At 40.6% G+C, this 15,348-nt stretch overlaps 1 protein-coding gene across 1 annotated transcript in view; it reads right to left on the bottom strand.

Moving 5' to 3' along the window:
- Positions 1–6,164: 6,164 nt before the first annotated feature.
- epg5 (ectopic P-granules autophagy protein 5 homolog (C. elegans)) overlaps positions 6,165–15,348 on the bottom strand; it is a 30,963-nt gene continuing 21,779 nt past the window's right edge. Inside the window, exons 35-45 of the mRNA XM_041787098.1 lie at positions 14,518–14,593; positions 14,045–14,148; positions 13,766–13,941; positions 11,199–11,423; positions 10,901–11,110; positions 9,960–10,104; positions 9,646–9,888; positions 9,349–9,562; positions 9,016–9,234; positions 8,792–8,906; positions 6,165–8,699 (exon numbers count right to left, since the gene is read on the bottom strand). Coding sequence (XP_041643032.1) covers positions 8,517–8,699; positions 8,792–8,906; positions 9,016–9,234; positions 9,349–9,562; positions 9,646–9,888; positions 9,960–10,104; positions 10,901–11,110; positions 11,199–11,423; positions 13,766–13,941; positions 14,045–14,148; positions 14,518–14,593 — 1,910 coding nt within the window. The 3' untranslated portion in view covers positions 6,165–8,516. The remainder of the gene's footprint in view (positions 8,700–8,791; positions 8,907–9,015; positions 9,235–9,348; positions 9,563–9,645; positions 9,889–9,959; positions 10,105–10,900; positions 11,111–11,198; positions 11,424–13,765; positions 13,942–14,044; positions 14,149–14,517; positions 14,594–15,348) is intronic.

Raw genomic sequence — 15,348 nt, 5'->3', positions numbered from 1 at the left:
TGTTAATATTATATCAGCGTTTCCATTAAAAGCATTTTTGTGACAAAACAAAGGTGACAAGCTGTGAAAGGGTGCAGTGATGGCCTCTAAGCTCATTGCAAGACTCCTCAAGACTCTTGTCTCTCTTCATGTGGTCAATGTTAGACGTTAGGATGCCTGCAGGACTGAGTAATTTGTGATATTGATCGCCTCAGCACCAGGTTAACCGACCCCATTCACTCCTAATGGCTGTTTTTCGCTTCCATCTAGCATTCGCGCATCATCCAGATGACATGATTTCTACCAATGTATAGTGGCAGTTTTGATCAGAAATGGACTGTTTTTGTTAAAGGAAGAGCAAAGAACCACACTTAAAATTTTCTTGGTGGAAAAGATGTTTTTGTTCTTCTCCTTACATGCTTCAACAAGACTTTGATATGCCATCTGGCTCCATTTATAGCTAACAGTGATAATGGCTGCCCGTCAAGTTCATGTTCTATAGCTTACTACCCGGGGCTGTGCCATATTATGTCTTGTTGCTCTTATTACCCCAAAATGAATATGACAGAGCATTCGTCCAGTCATCCTCCTGAAGTTTTTGCAAAAGTTCTGCTCTTCCTAAACACCCACTTTGGACTGTTTCCCAGATGGATGTGAAATACATCCCATGCAAATGATACACGACACAGTCTGCGATTACAGTCCTCTGTGGTCTAAATAAAACGTCTATGCTGTGATATGGATCAAGCACCGGAGGAGGTTTTGACCCTGTATAAACTAGCTCTTAAGAGCCTTTTTCAGAACAGTCAGCTTTAGTGTATCTCTTTAAATGCAAACAAGGTTCTTGTCACTCTGCCTCTCTTTTCCAGGGTGTGTGCTGACAAAGTAAAGCTGTGTGCCTCCATGGCTATGGATGGAGATCTCTGGGTGGAGACACCAGGTTAGGGGTAAGTGGTATTAAAATGACACTGTGATGCCAGATTTTGTGTTTTCAGAAGAAGGTGGACCACAAACAAAAGATTTAGTTGGCTGATTTCACATTTTGTTTACAAGTATTGATTTCTGACATTAAATCTCATCCTGTTTCTTTTTAACATTCAAATGTGTCATTCATTGTGAGTATTTAATGTCAAATATAAAGAGGCTGTTTCTTGAGTGTGCTGCTAATCTTCCAGCATTACCCCGTAGTAGCAGTTACTTATGTCTATAAATACAACATAAAGATAGTCTTTGTCGTTGCTGATAGACTTGCTTGTGTTTTCTCATCATTAAGATGCATCACTGTTAATTTTATTGTTCCATAACCAGCTAAAACTCCTTACAGGATGCTATAGGGCCAATAGGATCTGTGTTAATGCTCCTATTATGAAAGCTGATGTCGACTTTTATTTGTATTATACCCCTTCCATTTTCGTTACATCAAGCGAGTAAACATTCAGCACTTCAGCTACTGGAAACATAAAGTTCTGATCCTTCTGACTGTTTGAAAATGTACCCCCCACAGTATACAGCCCATAATATGACACATCAGTGCAACAGTCCAAATATAAACCAACAAAAAATTGTTTCCTCTCAATGGAAAGCAATATCTTGGAGATTTTATCCAACACCCAGTATGTCCCTGAGGCCAAACATTGCTCCCTGCTTATCCACTGTTGCAACTCGAGCACATTAACAAGCAGCCCACCGGCTTTCTAAAAACCCTCTCAAACTTCACTACCGGTGGAGGTCTGAGTCATTTTTGTTGACTTTTACCGTTAAGTGCCCAGAAAGGTACACTCAGCGGGGCGAAGCTCTTCTATTCACATGGGTCAATTCAAGAGGGACCAGGCGAGAGAACGAGAGAGAAATAAAGCCTCATTAGAGCTTGAGTCATCGCTCCCCTCCGGACTGGCGAGGAGGTGCGAGAAAAGTGGGTGTTGTCAATGGAGGGAGCCAGTCTGACACACATGCATGAGCTCTCGTCTGCATGTACACCCACAAATACACTAAACAGTCATGGATGCTTGGTTCAAGATAATTAAAGATCAGATCAAATCAAGACTTTCAAAACAATGCAGGCATTGAATTTTTACTGAGGCTTATGAATCAATGAACATTTAATGTCCCTGTAAAGCGAAATCCAAAATTTGTGTCTAAACACACAAGCTCTGATCGAATAAAATTTCTGTAAACATGTGAAAACAGTGAGATCTATGTGTAACTGAATTTTTTGTTTTAGACCAACTGAAAGTTTTCTACTTTGTTGGTATAGGTTTAATTTGGACAGGGCAAATAAAGCTCTTCATGACATCACAGGTTGCTTTGGGAATTACCCCGCCCCCCAATGCTACAATGATGTAAAATCACAAGCAGTTAGTCAAAATAGTCTGCTGTTAGCTGATGTCACTGCCATTATTGAAAATCAACAGCCTGCTAAATGTTGTTTTTGTTCACAGAGGTAAATTTGCCAAATCTATCAGACATGGTGGCCTATGGATCATTAAAAGGGCAACAAAACAGAGATTTGTGACAGAAAACAGACTCCTGTCTCTGCTCTGGTCCAGAGCAAGGCAGCTGCGTCGGTCTAGAGTTCACTATAAGGTCTGGGTATAGACTATTTTCTGGAGTACTTGTCTGTTTTTCACTTGAGCAAGGTGCAACAGGAACAAACATATTACCTGCCGAGGATGTTTTAATCCATTTCACTTGTCTTTAGTCCTGGATGATTAAAAGAAGCAGACTCCAATGATTGACACAGTCAATTCCTGCCAAGTCTGTCAAAATAAAAATCTCCATTGCTAATCATCATTGATGACTTTTGAAGAGCAATATCAGGAAATGTAATAGCAACTTAACAACAAAGACGACTCATAGACGGGACTTTACAGTGACCTTAAGGCAAAAGCAACATCATTTGAGCAAATCTTTGGGAATGAACATTTTTTGAGACATCTCTTCTGCAATAACCTTCCCTCACTCACAAGCCCAAATTGAACTCTTAAACTTATAAAGCAGACTTTGCATTTATTTCACTTTGTCCATAAGTCAGGTCTTTTTTCAAAAGGAGTAGGTTTTTTAATCTGACACCCTTGACCAAAACAATCCGACTTCTCTTTGCCTTCTGTACTTCTGAAATGTAATAAGTGCATTAGTTTGGGAGCACATGAGGATTCCTCTACTGTTTACTCCTTATTCTAACTCCTACATTATCAGACTGATTTTTCAATAAAAATAAATGTCCCTGTACTCCTCTGCTTCAAAAAGAGAAGGCTTTATGAAAACTGTGAGAAAAGAGAATGATTTAATCAGCTACAATTAAACTCTTTTTTCATGTATTTATGAATACTTCCATGAATATCAGGCACTGTTTTTATTTTCTTTGATTCTGTGGTGATGATTCAGCCTGTTTTGCTCTATTCATATAAAACAAGGCATTAAAAATCAAAGTATAACAAACAATTTGATATGTGTAGTAAGTGTGTGGAGTGCAGAGGCATTCCTGTGTACCAGCTGAGAGTGCATGTGAGGGTCTTTGGGACAACCCAGCTGCCCAACAGAGCAACTGGTCACCGGTGGGGTGTCACACAGGGTCAGACACCGGATCTTGTTTACTAAAACACACAAACAGTAACACTTGATAGAACCATAGTTTTCACTCTGAGTGTACACAAAGCTTACATAATAAACTTTTCTTAAGAACTATCAGGGGTTGCATAACTGGACACATTTGTATGATTGGCCTCTGTTTGTTTTAAGTCATTATTCAAATTGCCCTCAATGACTGAGGGGAGCTGATCCACGTGCTGCACCAAAAACAGTCGAAGAACAACTATTCCCGACCTGATGCTAGGTTGCCATGGTGACACAGGAATCTGCCAGACAGTGATGTGTCTGCCAGGAGTACTCTCTGTCTCAGCAGTGGGCCCTCTGAGCACGTGGATGTGCATATATAAGTGTGAGGGATATTTAACGAGGCCAAATTGTCCTGTAAATATGGAGCCAGACTACAGTCTGATCTGAGACAGCAGAACAGAAGGTTAGGTAGATGGCAGACAAGGGGCTCACAGAAAAAAAACAAACCCTGAGGCTGTTTTATGGTGTGAAAAGGAGGCAGAAATGTGAGTTTGTAAGCATCTCCCACCTCCTCTCTCCTTAGAACACCCCGTCCTCTCCACCTCCTCGCTCACTTCTACCCTTCTTGTAACCATAGAGACCACAGTTGCCTGAAGAGAGGTTTTTCTCCCAGACAGACGAGGTGTCAAGTAAGGATGCTGTGCGCTAAGTTAGCACATAAATCAATAAAAAAGACCCCCCCACCCCTCCCCGACAGTGTTTGAAAGAGCCGCTCTCAGCTGGGGACGTGTTTTGTACCTTCGCTCAGATGCAAAGAACAAGAGGATGCAGACGCCAATCAAATTACAAGCTTGTCAAAACACTTCTCTTAGACAATGAGGCTTAAATTTCACTTTGACCATCTACATTGTTATGCACGGAGGATGCAGATTGCCGGCTGGGTTTGATGCACAGTGTTTTCTGTACTGCTGCCTGGACTTATTTTGTCTCTCGCTTTGTTCTTTACAGCATGATTCATACAGCAGTGTCCTCATGTGACCTGTCCAGGGCTTATACATCAGTCTCCATTCTTCGATCTACTATAACCCTGTTACCAAAAACATGGGAGGTTATGTAAATGTTGACAAAAACCCATTGTGGGTGATTGCAAAACATTCAAGCATCATATTTAACTGAAAAAGCACATAAAAGCATATTAAATAGTGGAAGTGAGAAATTTCATTGCCCATTTTGAATGTAATGCAGCAACTTGTTTCAGAAATATTGGGACAAAGGAGACTATGCAAGAAAAAGGGAGAAATGAGTGTTTGAAACTTTGCTTAATCATGTTTCTCCCCTCCATCCACTACAGGTGACAATGCAGATTAGCTTCCTTTTCTTGCAGCTGTGTTTTCAAAATGCCCTGCACTCATGGAAACAAAGTTACTAATAACAAGCCCTTTACACGAGAGACCCTGAATTTTTGAACAGCTGAAATGCTAAATCAAGCAAGAAAGGTATGATAGTCCACTTTCAAAATGACAGAAAATGGTCTCCCCAGTCCATGAACACGTCAAAAGAAGAGAAGATGCAACAAAGTGGTCAACATAATCCTGTCCCAGCATTTTGGAAATGTCATGGTATCATCAAAATTAAAATGGGCATATATAAATAAGCAAGAATAACTGATAGAGTATATCTGCTTCAACTAGTGCTGTCAAAAAATGTTGATTAGGGGTAAAGGTTACAGTTGAGGATGTGGTTCCTCTTCTACATCATTCTCCACTCTCTTATTCCTCTTTGAAACTCTATCCACAGTCGTATCCCTAGAATAAAAGTATTTAAAAAGCCCAATAATAATATTTTAACACTAATGAAAACAAATGAAAAACATTCTTATTTTTTAAAAAACGTACCACTATAAGTGGTGGCGTTTCCGTCTGTCTGTCTGGATTTGCACACCACAGCGTTGCTCCAGTTGTCCTTGAAACCTCTCAGAAGACTTCTTGGGTGTACTGGTTTGAAACTGGTGCCAGGAAAAATTAAAAAATATGTCCTGAATTTCCAAAAATCTTGCACCAAGTCATCATTCGTGGGCTTCTGTTGCGTTCCATTTACCGCAGAAGGGGGATGTTGGAGCTAAAAAATGACGTCACACTCGTTGAAAGTGTTTAATTTGCTACGATCTAAAAAGAGTAAGTGTCAGAGCTGGTGTTTTGTGCTACCTATCAAGATGTGCTCCTTTGCCTTTGTATGCTTTGTTGTTTCGTGCTAAAATAGCATTTTCGACAAGGGCTTTGTTAAACACATCAATAAGGAAACATATTTTGATGAGATGTCACACCTGCTCAATAATCCTTGATTAAAGTAAACTTTCTTAAAAGCACTTCTCCATGCTCATATTAAACAAGATAATACAGGAGATGTGTCACATGTTGCTTTTAGAATTATTCACCGAGAATTCACTGTTTAATTGCTGTTTTGTCATCTGTAGTTTCAGGTGCTGCATAAACATGTTTGAACATGGCTGTCTTGGCATAGCCAGCATTGCATGGCAGGTGTGCTGTATGATATTTTGTTGAAGCTCCGCAAAAAACTGTGTGCACTAAAACTTTGTAAATAAGTCAAAAGGCACAACTTTAATCCTCCCTTTATTGTGTTGTTGGCCTATCATCCCACATATGTACCAGTGTGTAGATGTTGAGCCATTATGCTGTTGTTTGGGGAAAAAACATCCCTATTGATACAAAAAAGGCCTTACTGTATTAAGCATCTACTAATGAGGACGGTAACAACACAGCATAAATAAAGATAAGCCTACTGTCTGATAGAGCTGATAGAAGTGCGCTGCAATTTTTTATGATACACAAACTTTCCAGAGATCAGGAAACAATTTCACCTCTGCATCTTTAAAAATAAATATGTTAATAAGGTCAGAGAATATTACTATGACATTGCTATTACTAAGCCAGAATCAGGAGTTAAATCAGTCTGAGACTCCCAGCTGCTTTGTTATCAATGTGTGCCATTATTACGCATGACAAGGATGTGGTTGTTTTCTTAGGATTTCATTCATTCAAAGAGGAAACTTAATCAGGCTGGTACTTGTGGGAACATATCAATATTGCCTTCAATTAAATGCACAGTCAGTTAATCTGAATATTTAACATGGATTGTCAAAATCTGTGAGGGCCTGGAGACACCTGTTGTGGGGGGGCATGTGCTGTGGAATGGGTGGGAGGCAGGGCTCTAGTACTCATGAATAGAGAGAGATGCTTAGGTCTGTCCAAACAACATCTATATCATACATCTATTGATGTGTTGCTGATTCAAAAGCTTGTAAAATATTCTGATGCCATTCAGAATCACATTCTTTTAGACTTTTTCAGTGATATTATTATTAAATCTACCTGCAATGCAGTCCCTCTCATTTTAATAAGTGTGTGATAACGTGCAGTTAAATACATAGCCTGTTTTAATAAGATACATTTTTTTATTGATTAACAGCACTTGTTTCAACATTTGATATGTTGTCTTAATGCTATTCTTAATTAAATATGCAATTTACATATTTTGCAGATCATTCCATTCACCTTTTATTTTCTTTTTACACTATGTCTCAACTTTTTTGGAAACAGGGTTGTAAATGTAGTCCTTGATCATTGGCTTTAACTGGTAAACACTAGATGAGAGACACTCTGTGTTCCCTTTATTGAACATGTTTCCTTTGTGCAGTGCTCCCACTCCCCCGCTCCGTCTCTCCCTCCCCCCTGCAGCCCCACAGACCCATTCCTGATCACTGAGTCATGAAAAAGCAGCACTTCTGACATTAACAGTCGACACAGAACACAGGCAATAAGGCAAGCCTAAGGCTGCAGAAGTGCAGCACGATTATTATTGAGATGGCACAGAGCAACAGAAGTGGTGAACAGCCAAGGGTAATTAAACTCAGGAGAAGAGTGCTGGGTGAACAGTACAGTCTGTAAATCTGAATCATAGTGTGCTTATACCACTATTTAAGTATAAAAGTCCAGTCAGAATTTAGCTCCCCCTACACAACATACCTGCTGTTTTAGTAATACCATCAGCTTCAGAAGCTTGTGTTATGGCACACACTACTTTATAAGGAAGCCAAATGGGGAAGCACAGAGTAAGTGGTACTCCTGTCGAGTGTTCCTTCAAGTATGTTTTTACAGACTGCAGTTTTATGTACCTAACAGAGACACGTGGAATAACAAGGATGCATGGGCAAGACGATTAAAGTAGCTCAGAGAACCAAAAAAACATCTCTTTGGCAGAAAAAAATGAAAGCACTTTTGGCTAGAAATAAGAATAATACTGACATGTTCTGTTACTAAGCATGGTCACTTCATACAGGCAGACACTGTAGTCATATGCACAGATTGTAGCTTGTTGCTAAATGCTAGCATCCAAAGTTGAATTGTATCAGGCACAAGACCCCGCCTTCAAGCTTCCCTGGTATGTCGCCCACCCTTTTTCAAGAGGGTGCCACTAAACATATAGGCCTATTAGATCCCTCCTTCAAACCCCTCCATGTAATCTATGGACCCTTCATCTTTTATTTTGTTAGATTCCACATGTAGTCTCCAAACTGACACCTTAAGCCTAATTCTGATTCACGAATTATGCTTCAATAAATATGTGCAACTTCCTCTCTAATAAAGAATAGAACTGATGCATTGGCAAGATATATAAAAGCAACAAGGCATTAACAAGAGAAGAAAACAAAGTGTGAGTAAGGAGAAGGGCTTAGCTTGTGACATTTCTTATGCCTTCATTGAACCAGTCAAAAATGTTCACAGAGAGCTCTGATGAACGGTCAGTTTCTGTGTTAAAAAAACACATGGCTCTTGATTAAAAACCAGTAACAGGGTCACTACTGGAAACTTTGTGCTCCAGAAATGTGTCTCCGTTCAGGACTGAGTTCACAAATGGCTGACATCCTCCTTGATTACCAGCATGAGAGTCAGATACAGTCTTGGCTAGCGGATTATGTGTAGGTATCTGAGGTCGGGGTATAGCAGGTTGGCTAGCAGAGACAGAAGTCTGGGTCCATCTCGGAGACAGTGTCCTGGGTAGCGGATGAACTGCACCGCTTTACTCACAGAGTCCTCTAACTCAGCGTACTGTTTATTGCTGGGCATGGCCTCCAATATCCCGAGCGTCTGCATCCACAGAAAAGGCAAGAAAGTTATTCTTAGGAGATAAATACAGACTAGGAAATGAAAATGTGTTGTTTGCAGTTTTTGCTGCTTACTTGCTGGGCTTTGGCAGAGAGCTCCAACTCAGCGGTGGGTTGGAGTCGGAGCTCGGTCTCGGATTGAACTTGTACTGACAGGAATGCTGCCAGACTGCGTACCACCACTCTGAACCTGTATGTACAGAAGGCATGTATGAACAGCTGGTGTAGCAAGAACATAATCTAACAATCCCTTTTACCTAGTATTATATTTACTAATTAGCAAGAAACTCTTGAGTTACCTATTAGAGACAGGAGACCTTTTCCCCAGGCCTATAGCACCTAACAGCCCAGAGTTCAGTCTCTCTTCTCCCAGCTGAAGCAGCCTTGTTTGTAACCTCAACAGACCCAGAACGACTCCGATCACTTCAGTCTGGCTGGCCTGTGGCTGCAGCTGCTCTGCTGACAGATTCAGTGCTTTGTGCCACCAAAGAAACAGCTTGGCTTCATCCCCCGGACCACTGGAAACACAAAACACATCACAGCATGAATTAAACAGTGTACAAACTTTGACAGGATTACAGGACTTCTAAAAACAAAAAGGGCGAAACAAAAGAGAGAATAAAGGCTGAGACCTTGGGAAGACAGTAAAGGTCCATGTGTTTATCAAAGCCAGTGTCCTCTTCTCATTGGCTGCTGTGTACTCTGTGTTGAGGCGCTGCAGGATAAAGGCATAGAGCGTCAAGAAGCTGCCTCCAGATTGGCTCTCAGAGAGGAAGTCGTCCACGGTGAGCTCAGGCACTTGCAGCGATGCCAACACAGGACCCCAACCCAGAGACTCTTCCTCAGCTAAAAGGAAAGAGAACGTTCACATATGAATCCTTGAAAATACTTCAGCAATGCTAAAGAAGAAAAACTATCACTGTGCTTACCATGATTGAAGTACGCTGTAATGCACGCTTCCATGATACGCGTCATGTGCCGCACTGATGCAAGGCAACGGGAGCAAGCTGTGAGAAGAGGCAGAATAGGAAAGCCCCTCCCCTTCCTGTCCAGCCAGGTGATGACATGAGAAGCGAGTGCCTCGCCTGTGGAGACGCCCACTCTGTTCAGGAGAGCCAGAGCATCGCTGAACAGGCTGCAGAATGCCATGTGCCTCTGCTCCAAACCGGTCTCTGAGGAGGAAAAAGGAGGAAGTGAGGTCATCAGGAAAGTTATCACTGATAAAAAGAAAAGGACAACTCACCAGGTGGGTTGAATGTGACGATGCTCTCCAGAAGCAGCTCAAGCTGAGCCTCCAGGCAACTGAGGGTGATGCTGCCCCCCTGCTCCAGGGTCACCAAAGACTGAACACACCAGCACACGTAGGCTCCAGCTTTCAGCGTCTCCTCCTGACAGATGGAGAGTCACAAGACCTTAATTTTTTCTCATAACTTGTGGTAAGAAGGACTGACAGAAATGATTTATTTTATATTGGAGATGAAGAATTAAGTATCAAATAAAATGCTAGATCTTGGAGTAGTCCTGTGTTCTTCAGTAGATTGTTCAGATTCAGCCAGATTCTTTAAATTTTGTCACATTTCCTACTGAAAAGAAAATCCTTTTGTTCCTTTACAAAAACATCAAACAAAAGGAGTGATACACACAAGTGGCTGAGTGATACAGATTAAGAGCTGGCACGGAGAACAGAATTGTATAAGTCTAGATTTATGTGGATGTTCCAAGCTTCCCACTTTCATGGAAGATGTATCAGCCTCAGGCAGAGTACATGAACACACAGCAAAAACATGAATTCTTTCACTGTTCAGCATTAAGACTCTCCTTTATACTGTTAGTATCCAATGTCATACATATTATCCACACTGAAGCACCACATTAGTTCTTATGAAATCTCTGCTGTGATTAGTAAAATAGGATTTTATTCATTCATTCATAAAGTAACTGTATGTATTATAAAAAAAAATCCCTGAGATACTGTGCATGAGATAAAACATCAGTAGGAATGTTATGTAACTCATTTTTGGGCTTTTAACATTTTCAGGCTGCATGATGAGAATAAGTTTGGGAGATCAAACCAATTTCACTGACCTGTAGATATAACTCAGTCTGGTCCTCAATAGGTTAACAATGCCTTCACGGATCTGTAGTTTTATTTGTAAAGCAAACACTCCTGTATTGTTCTCTTACCCTGTGTGGAGCTTCACTAGGGCAAGGGCTGAGCCCTGCAGCACCACGTAGAGATTTCAGCAGCAGCTGAGGCGCAGAATCAGTACTGAGCAGTAGAGAGGGAGGGTAGTGAGTGCTAACGTATCCCAGAATGCCCTGGTATGAGGAAAGGTCCAGCTGGTGCCAGGGCAGAGAGGTGGACTGGACGAGTAGACTGAGCAGAGGGGAGTCCTGGGGGATGAAGTGTAAATTAATAAATATAACTCAGAGAATGGAACGGATGTGATCCAGAGGTGAAAGAGGATTGTTTTAGACTCACCTGTTGGCTCAGAAGCTGTTCCTCCTTTGCCAGAAAAACCAGCATGTATAGGAGATAAACTAACATGGCGTGTGACTCCTTCTTAGCTCCTTCATCAGGTAGAACAGGATACACTGTGGAGGTCGGGGGTTTGTGTAAGTGGTCACTAAGGACGCTCACCCAGTTTACTTCACATAAAACTTCACCTAGGAAGAGGAAACAGCTCTTGGGGCTTCCTCTCTCCACCTGCGGTAAAGAAATAGAAAAAAATAACATTCAAAACTACAAACACATCAAACCTCTTGGATTTTAACACGCCACCCCAAAAATATCTGTAACTTCTTAATATGTTTGTTACATGTTAATGTAAGATGCAATTACTTTTTTACCTTTTCAGTTTATTTAACAGTAATCACAATATCCTAAATGTAAATCTGCTGAAAGCTATTAGCTCAATCAAAACCCCTCCTCTCTGGTAATTAGGTAGTATTTTACCATAACCCTAACCCCCATCCCTAAAAATTACTTTACAGCTAGTCAGGTAGGACTCACTTTAATTTAGTAGGCAAAAATAAATGAAGTACCCAGGAATTATCAAGTAACTTATATAGAAAATCATTATGTTATTTCTAAAAACAACTTGGTAAAATGCCACCTACCTACCAGGGAACTGACACAATGTACAAGGAATTGCTTGATGATTAATACATTATTACTAGGTTAATACTCCCTTAATGTTACCATATTTCTGAGTTATTACTTGGTAAAATTCCAAGTTATTACAAGGTAATTACACCTTTAGTTTTGGTTATAACTATAACATAACTATAACTGGACTATCTCAGCTATGTCTCCTCACACTGGGGTACCTCTTTTTAGTAAATGTTTTCTGAGTATCAGCAGCTGGCTTAATAATGTGCATGGTTAATTCTCTGACTTTGGAAAGACTCAAAACCCCTGACGTGTATGTGGGAGGAGGAAAAAATGGCAAAAGTAGCATGAGAAAAGTCACTGAGAAAACTGAACAAGAAAAATGACTTGTGTAAAGAACAATGGGACCATTTTAACAAGAGTATGTGTGAAGACAGCTTTGGGATCTTGTCAGGATGCTGATAGAGTGTTAAAACATATATTTAATCAAGCTTGTCGAGGATTGATGATTCTTTCTGCGTTACTGTCTCTGATATGTTTCCTGTTCTTTTTTTTTAGTTGTTTGTTTTTATACTTGCCTGTTATCAAAAACTCATCTCATAGAAGTCAATAAAGGTTTTTAATTGTAGAAAACTAAACTAGTAAAATGGAGGATGTAATCGGTACATCTTTAAACCAATACATGATGAGAAAATTAAAATATACATATTTTTGCATATTGACAATAAGATCTGGTTTTCCTTTATTTTATCCTCTCCTGCTCACTTATGGTGCATTTCCAACAAGTAGCCCAGTTTGGTTCAGTACAGTTTGGCATGGTTTGATACAGTAAACACTGACTTGCATGAATTTCTACAGCCAATGTCCATCTAGTCTTACTTATAGAGTTGGGAAGTCCATCTCTTTTTAGTAATCTGGATCATTTGGCTCAGATCAACAATAAGAGTCAGTCTTTCAGCTACCAAACAGCTCTTCATTTGGTACAGTTTCAGCTTTTTATGTCTATTGAAAAGGAACAAAAATATGAAAAACAGGAATTCAATTCTCAAATGTAAGCTGGCTCCTGTTAACCTGACACATCATATAAATTTGTTTCACACATCCATCTGGTAAACCACTCATACATAGCATTTGGGAAAGGGCTGAGCATTTGAAAAAAATCTTGGAGGGTGATTGGATGAACATTCTGTCTGTAACATCTTTATGGGCCAATCAGAGCAACAAAATACGTGACACTGCCATGCTACCGAGGTGCGCGTGCGCAGCTACCAAGGAGTAAACTCCATATAGAACTGCATAACACGAACCATGGCGACTATAGACATTGAGTTAAGTAGTCATTTCAGTCCAACCACTACCATACAGTATTTATCTGCTACAAAGAACATGACCGTGTCCTTCGAAAGCATTTTAAGCTCATATATGTGCATTTTTTATTGACCAATCAGTGGACAGCAGTAAGATTAGCTCCACTCTATAGGTATGCTTGTAACCCTCCAACAGAAGGGTGCCAAAAGGTGGAACAATTGGGCACCTTCCCCAACTTTTCACAGAAGAAATGCTAATATAATTATAATTGAGGACCATACTGAACTAAACTAGTTCCTCTTGGCAGAAATGCAGATTTATAGCCAACATTTAGCCATGCTTAACCATCAGTACAAAGGTTGTTATTTTTTGGGCTTGGGTGCAATGATTTTTCTGATCAAATGTAATAAAGTAGCCTCAATAGATTCCTTTTGGTTTTGAGAGACAGCAGCCTGTTTCCAGGAACAGGCTGATGGGACTACGATTACAAGAAGTCAAGCTAATAATAGGAACTACGGGGCAAGGAGCGTGGTCTCAAATTAACAAGCTCCTCTGTGTCACACATGTCTAGACCAGGGAGCAGAGTGTAGCAACAGGGCTAAGGAGTTTCTGAGGGCAGAGAGTCTCACATTAAAGAGCTGCTGCATGAGCTGGGTGTCCGGGTACAGATGACTCCAGGGCAGGCTGCGTAGGTGTGTGTGGTAGAGATAGAGCAAGTACTCAGGGGTGCGGGGAGAGGTGCAACTCTCACAGTACTGCATCATACACAGCCAGAGCGCTCCTCTCTGACCAGGGAGCAGACGATCTGTAAACACACAGTTATAAATAACTTTGAAATCACACACAACAGGGAACAGCAGCGCCAAAACATTTACTAATCTATGAACACAAGGTTAGTGGGAGCCCACCTCTGAACTTGTGATGCAGTGTGTCTGTGAGTTGTGCGTACAGGCTGACCAGACTTCCTGCTGCACTCGCATCCGTCTCCAGCCAGGGGTAACACTTGAGGTTACTGAGAAAAAGACACACTAAAATGGACTATTTCTTTTCATTTTCTTGCACTTTCTCAACAGCAGCGGATAACTGTATAAACCACAAGCCACATGAGAGACTCAAAGTCAAAATTTAGCATCTAATGTTATCTTTTTTTGTGCACTGGTAGTTTGTTAGGTTTAGTACTATTCAAAGTAGTGCTAAAACCCCTAAAGCATCTGCTATGCACCTGCTAAAAGAAGCTAGTACTTGAACATTTTTGATCTGCTGCACTCTCTTGAGCTTCCTCTGTCTGTGCTCGCATCTGTTTCACATCTGCCTCACTGACAACAGAACTTCACGATCTAAAACAAATGACTGCAATAGAGAAAATAGGTATGCTGCTTACCCGCCGTCATCAGTGTCCAGAGGGAGGATCCAAGGCTTAAATAGCTTGACAGTCTTAGTGTGGAGATCCTGCAAAGCTATGAGAGAACAAACAAAGACAGCTGTCATGGGGAGAGGGCTTAAATCTAAGCCATCCACTATGGATGAATAGACTGACATAATATGTGCTATATGTTATGGAAGGCCTGCCATTTTGCCTCACAGTCTATAAGGAAAGATTTTACAGGATCTGGACCAGAATGACTAAGTATCTTAAATGGATTACATAAACTTTATCTGAGACAAATCACTAAGAACACCTTATTTTATCGTAATTATCTTCACTCTTCATTTAACGCATCTCAGGTAAAAGATTTCCATGTTTATTTGTTAAAACAAAGGGGGGCCTTCCTTCTTGGGATGCACAAAATTAGTATCTTGATACCAGTATTGGTAGATGTTAGTCCAAATAAATGAGACTCCTAAGCTCAGTAAGGTTTTTCTGGTTAAGTAAATGTAAATAAATAAATAAATCAAAATTAGCTTTAAAAAGTTAATTATTGGTATTTACAACTGATATATTGGCTGTAAATACTGGCCATGCATAAGTTTATGGAGTTTAAGGCAGGACCAACAGACCTACGTCAGCTTAAGTGTTTTTTTACTTCCTTCTGGAGTTTGTCCCATCTCGACACAGGATCTCTGGACCTCATCTAGAGTAGGCAATGGGTTCTTGGTAACCTCTTGCATTAAAGCCCTTCTCCCCAATTGCTCTGTCTGGCTAGGCGTGCTCAAGATCTTCCATTTGAGAATTATGGAGGCCACTGTCCTCTTGGGAAATTTCAATGCAGCA

This window comes from Cheilinus undulatus, linkage group 5, assembly GCF_018320785.1.
Source record: "Cheilinus undulatus linkage group 5, ASM1832078v1, whole genome shotgun sequence".
Lineage (NCBI taxonomy): Eukaryota > Metazoa > Chordata > Actinopteri > Labriformes > Labridae > Cheilinus > Cheilinus undulatus.
This window is presented reverse-complemented; position numbering and strand designations above follow the sequence as displayed.